Source organism: Melopsittacus undulatus, chromosome 8 (genome assembly GCF_012275295.1).
Source record: "Melopsittacus undulatus isolate bMelUnd1 chromosome 8, bMelUnd1.mat.Z, whole genome shotgun sequence".
Taxonomy (NCBI): Eukaryota; Metazoa; Chordata; class Aves; order Psittaciformes; family Psittaculidae; genus Melopsittacus; species Melopsittacus undulatus.
The window spans coordinates 16,345,666-16,351,665 of record NC_047534.1 but is presented as its reverse complement, the minus strand read 5'-3'; the positions used below and the strand labels follow the sequence as shown (position 1 = coordinate 16,351,665).

The 6,000-nt window shown below is 37.2% G+C and overlaps 1 protein-coding gene across 2 annotated transcripts in view; it reads right to left on the bottom strand.

Annotated features, from left to right (window-relative positions):
* Positions 1-1,115: 1,115 nt before the first annotated feature.
* Positions 1,116-6,000, bottom strand: part of CPPED1 (calcineurin like phosphoesterase domain containing 1) — a 48,578-nt gene continuing 43,693 nt past the window's right edge. For both annotated transcript variants that reach the window (XM_005150770.3, XM_031050426.2), the window contains one exon: positions 1,116-4,463. In XM_005150770.3, coding sequence (XP_005150827.3) covers positions 4,231-4,463 — 233 coding nt within the window. In that variant the 3' untranslated portion in view covers positions 1,116-4,230. The remainder of the gene's footprint in view (positions 4,464-6,000) is intronic.

The window sequence follows — 6,000 nt, the reverse complement described above, 5'->3', positions numbered from 1 at the left end:
ACCAGACGCTAGAAAACAAGTTGCTTTGCTGAGGGAAGAAAGCAGTCGTTGAAGCAGTGGGAACACAAGACATTTGGCCTGCAAACAGGGATGACTGGAGAGACTTCTCAAGATGAAGTATGATTAAGTTTTAACAAGACATCAGGCATGCATTTTCTGGCTCTAATCTCCAGAAGCCGAAGTATCAAAATATTGTCTGCTAAAACTTGTAAGATTAGATGCTGGACCCGCATGAACCAAAGGCAAGCAGTGTGCAGCAGAGGTAACAAGGCTTAATGACCTTTTTGGAAAGATTTGTGTTCTTAAATTTGTTGCTTACATGAACCATGATTGATCTCAGAAGCATTTTTTTCAGTGATTTGCCTCCTGTTCCTAAGTTACCACCTCAGCCTGCACTTAAGTACATAGTATTTGGTTACTTGCACAGGTTGCTCTGGTGTTCTAATACAAATCTTCCACATTCAGTAGTTATCTCAGCCTTTAGCTGCCTTCAGGAAACCAAAATGAATTGTGGTAATTTATTTTTCCTCCCTGCCTGACCCTTTGAGCCCACAGAAATGTCTGAAGATGCATTCACTCCCATTACATCCACGGTTTGAACTTTTAGTGATATCCTGCTTTAAAGTCAGTCCCAGGCTGACAGTGTTACAATTACCGGCTCTGCTGGAGATACAAAAATAACACCCTCAACATCAAAAGATTTTTATATATATTTTTAATACCTATGTCTCCAATAGTGAATTGTATCTGAATTTAACATAATATAATTTTTCTTTACATAAACATGATGGGGCACTGTGACCCCAAGGAGCTCTGCCATTTCAAATTAGCTAAGGCATCGGTATTAATTCTAAAAGCTAATTATGCTAAGAACAGTCATCAAACAAACTCTGTCGTTTGTGCTGGTACAAAAGCACACTCCTATTTTATTTTTGTAACTCTGGTTCATACAGTCATGTCCCGCAACACACTACAGTTAAAATCCTTCCCATGAGTGAGTTACAGAAATGAGGCTGTGTTTTCATCTGGGTTACGATGCTTCTGCTTCATAGGCGTAAGAACACTGGGTGGAAGTTCTAAGTTGTCATTCAAAAGAGATATTTTAAGAAAACGTGCACTGCAAGAGAAACAGATTTTATTGATTTCCCCATTCTCATAGATTTTAGGATGCCAAGAAGTTTTAATGTGTGCTAACTTACACATTTGTCAAACCAAGGCAATGGCAAAATGAACAACTAATGAAATGCGGGATTCTCTTTCCTATTTCAGACTAGTGCAGGGAATTCTTAATTCACCGGAATGAGGCATGGGCTCAATACAGAGGGACTAGAGAGGCCATTCCCTCTATTAAGCCAACTTTATGTTCATCAGAATGGAAGCCAGGCTACAAAGTAAAGTAATGATTACACACAACCTGCACATCTCTGGTGTTTTAATCTTCCTCCTTTTAAAACCTTGCAAGGTGAGAACCAAAATAAATGTCTGCATGTTTCAGATATAAAACTCAGAGAATATTTTTCTTCGTCCTGTGAAGTTTACGTTGTCATCACGTCTTCAAGAATATTTTTCTTACAGTATTTATCTACTTCACCATCAAGTACAGTAGACAATATGCTGTTTATTGATTACCTGTCCTCACAACAGGCAGGAGAGGAACCTAAGCAAGAGACTATGTAACAACACAGCACTGTTGTTAGCTCCCAAAATCCTCCAAAGCAGCATTAAATAAACAACAGCAGCCCAACTTGACTGTCTTATAAAACTTCAAACTGAAGACAAATCTGGTAATATGTTTATGGATGAACATAACAAGATATTCTTAGAAATCACTAAAATAAAGGAACATTTTGGGGATATAAATAAACCTTTATTTTTTTAATTGAACTTTAGCTTTGTACTTAAGCGGTATTTTCATGACAAAATCTCACAGACCTTCTTATAGTGAACTGACACTAGAAAAACAGGAAAAATATTACAAATAAGAATTAAAACTGTACTTCTTTTGTGTATTAGTACACCATAACTTTGAAAAATAAATTTTAGAACCCTATACATCACTACTACTAGCATGTTCAGATTGGTGGAAAGGCTTTCTCCTGAATTTATGCTTCCGTCTCCCAAGCTCCATATATATAGACATTAAAATTATATCCAGTAATAAACAGGTATATTAAAAATAAAAAAGAATCACAGAATCACAGAATCCCAAGGGTTGGAAGGGACCTTGAAAGATCATCTAGTCCAACCCCCAGCAAGAGCAGGGTAACCTAGAGTACATCACACAGGAACTTGTCCAGGCGGGCCTTGAATATCTCCAACATAGAAGACCCTCTTTAAACTTTTCCTCCATTCAGCTTTACCACATTATGCCAGAACAGAGAATATCCCATGTTCAGATTACCCTCCTGCTGAACTTCTTCAGCCATACAATGTGAAGTGACTTGAAAAGATTTAAGTAATAGACTGTTCTTCCCTTTCCACTAGCATCCCCTTAGTCTTGGCACTGTTACTTAGCTGTGATTACTAAACACCTCCCAGCTATGTGAGACCAAATTTTAGTAATAGTCAGTGGCTTAAAACGTATCTAGGTACAGAGATTTTTAAATCCAGCAGTTCTACTAATGGGTGCGTAACTTCCGATGAAACTGTTCTTAGGCGCTTGGGTCCCTGTCTGTTTCAAAGTTGTGAAGTCTTAGATTTTACTTCATGTTCCCCAGGTGTTCCCTTGAAAATGAGACTCTGAAAATATTCAACTAAGCAAAACCAGGTGGAGAATAAGAGCAAAATCCTTTTCTTTCTAAAGCAAACATTACCTGTGCGTAGGTCACTGGAATGGGCTGTGAGTCATTCATCTCCAGGCACAGCTGGTTCACTGGGGCAAAGAAATGTTACAGCGATCATTGTAGAATCTCATGAGTACCACAGACCAAGACTGAAGAAGCCTCCTAGATAAACTGGTGTGTTGAAAATGTAATAAAGCTGACCCTTCAGCACAGCACAAGAGAACACTCTCTTCCCATATTTAAGTATTTGTAGTGTTCGCTAGTGAACATGTTTTATGTGAGTATACGTAAACCAAACATAATGCATTACTTTTTCAGTCAGTATTGCTTCTGGTTTTCCTTCTTCAGGTGCTAAAGCTGTGCAATCTCTATGTCTAGATAACCTGTGGTATGGATTATAACATGTTCCACTAAATACTTAAAAAAAAACAGGTTATAATGTTTTAATTACATGAAGATATTTTTTCTTTTTTTCAATTTAACAGTAAGCAAATCAGATACACTTGCTAAAAATACAGGCAGATTGTAGCACATAAACTTCTTTTATATAACTTATTTTTAAAGACTCATTCCAGTGAAGAAAATATAGGTTTGGGGTTTTCAACATTTAATATTGTATAATATTTCAGCAAGGCACTCTTAAAATTGCATTTGGAGAGCTCTCCCCCTGTCTGTGAATCAACAAAGTAACTTCTGATAACAGTATTCAGTACAGAACATTCCAACTATGCCAACTTGGGAACTATAGCAAGAACAGTGTAGCTATTTGATTGATAGTTATATTTCAAAAGAAAAATAGTTGTTCCATGTTTAGTTTCTGTCAATGGCATCTCCGTTAGCTTCATTTATAACCTTTCCATTATGTAAAACCAGGATATAATGGAAACCCAAGCTGTGACTGCAAAACAGAACATGTCTGCTTTCCTGTTGCTGCTGGCTCTCAGTAGCTAAGAAATAACCTATAGGAAATAGGAGAAAATACAATGTCTAGGCAACAAGAACTGGTATGAAGGTTGCTAAAAGTCTGGTGGTTGAGATTTGTTTTGACAGAGTAAAAAAAAAAGCCCCCATTTATATTGTCCAGAGCATAACAGAAATGAATACATTTATTGATTTTAAAACTAAGAAACACTTGAGTTAAAGGGTTATCTAGAAGCTACAGCTGTCACTCTCTGGTACACCTTCTCTCTGACAAGAAAGTCTTATCTAAGAGCAAAGTTTTGAGAACTGTTCTTTTCAATGATACATTACTGCACCAGTTCTGCTATTCTTTCCTATTCCTCACAGGTCTCATTTTCAGAAAGAGAAACCTTTCTATTGAGGAGGATAATAAATGGAGAACCTTTCTGGTGCACAGCCAGAAATGTCTCTTTTCAGCTTGGAGAAACTTTCTGAAACAGTTTCTATTTGTATAACATGGAAAAACCCCCACATAGTTGGACACAGCCTAATGGTGCTCAGCAAGCATAGCCAGCAGCTCTTGCTCTATGCCTTGACTGCTCAGTTCATCTAAACTGTAGTAGCGGTGAACAATTTTCTCATCTGTGACAACCACCACTCGAAGCCCATGAGTATCTTCTCCCAGTTGACATCCTATTGCTGATGAAACCACCATTTCCAGTCCTTTGTAGGACCCTCCAGCATTCCTGTGGTAATGTCCAGAAAATACAGCTTTAACGCCTGTTTAACAAAAAAAAAGCAAAAAAAGAAAGAGAATTTAGTTAGTAGTTGTATGTGTAAAATGTGTTTCCACTACAAGACACTGCTGAGGGTATATGCTGAGGCTTACACAGCTGCTGGGCTTGTGGGGCAGGTTCCATAGAAGTACAGCTACCAGTGTTTTGTTTACCTTTGGTCTTTAATGGTCCAGAAAGCATAAAATTAGAAGTAAACCACTTACCTCAACTTGCACTTTAAAGAAATCATTAACAGTAAACAACAGTAAATAATTCCAATAGTAATACATGATAAATAGTGAGTAAAGCCTTTATTCTGCTCCAGTGGCTCTTTCTAGGGTTACTGGACTGATTTCTTCTTTTTTTACTGCCAAGGTGTCTTTGTTGTCTTGCTACTTCTTTGACTGGAAAGAAGGAACATTCTAGAGGAAACTGATTAAAACCAGAAAAAAACATTCAGTAATAGATAACCACCTAAAGGATGATGGTACTGAAACATGAGTTGAAAGCTAAGGGTTGTGGAGCTGTATTTGTCAATTAACATTGAGAAAAATCCCTAAGGAAAGCTTAAACCTGTTTATCCAAGGTCAGTGACCTTAAAAAAAGATATTGGGAGTGGGAAGGAGCAGAAAAAAAGGTAAGACAAATGAAAATAAATATTGAGAAGATAATTTATCACCTTTCCTCAAAGACAAAGGGGGGTTACCACAGACAGAATAGAGCCAGGTACATCAAATAAACCTAATAAGGAAAGAGGTTGAGAATAATAAGAGAGGAAGAAAGACAAGAGCAGCAGAAAAGGAAAGGTTAACCACCTGCAAGAGGCATCAGGCTTGGTAATGACATGCAGGAACATTTACCTGGTATGGGGTACAAACAGGGGAGGTGTGTTCTGATTTCTTCTGTATTTTTAATTACTTATTTAATGTTTCATTTTTTTAAATAGACTATTTAGATTTTGGACTGTTCTGAATAAGAAAAATCACTCCATTATAAACTTGCAAAAATACATTTGGTCTGTTGCAGGAGTCAACAATATGCTAATATCAAAAAATTTTGGATGGGTCACATACAAGCATCACCCAAGCTTTGTCAGCAGCAGAAGCTGAATGTGAAACAGCAGCAGGTCGACAGGACAAAAATACTTCATGGTTAAGGCTTTATAATGTACTTTGAAATCCTTGGCTGAATCATGGTCTAACTGATCAGTTAAGAGAATGTTTAAAGAAAGTCCAACCATTCTTTCCCAGAATATGGTATTTAAAAAAGAATTAATTAATTAGGTTTGCAAATACTGATTTTGACCACCTTCTAAAGATGATGCATGTGACAGGTCTGCTCTCCTGCCATGAGAGTACAATCTCCTGCCATGAGGTCTACAATCCTGCCATAGCTCCTTAGGAGCTATGGGATTTTTGCAGAGATTTGAACACAATTAAAGATTAAATGAAATGGTGTCATCCTCAACTGCAACCCATCGGTTTCTGCTTTTTGTTTCTTCTGCATTGCAAATATAAAAAAAAAAAAAAAATCAGTGGATT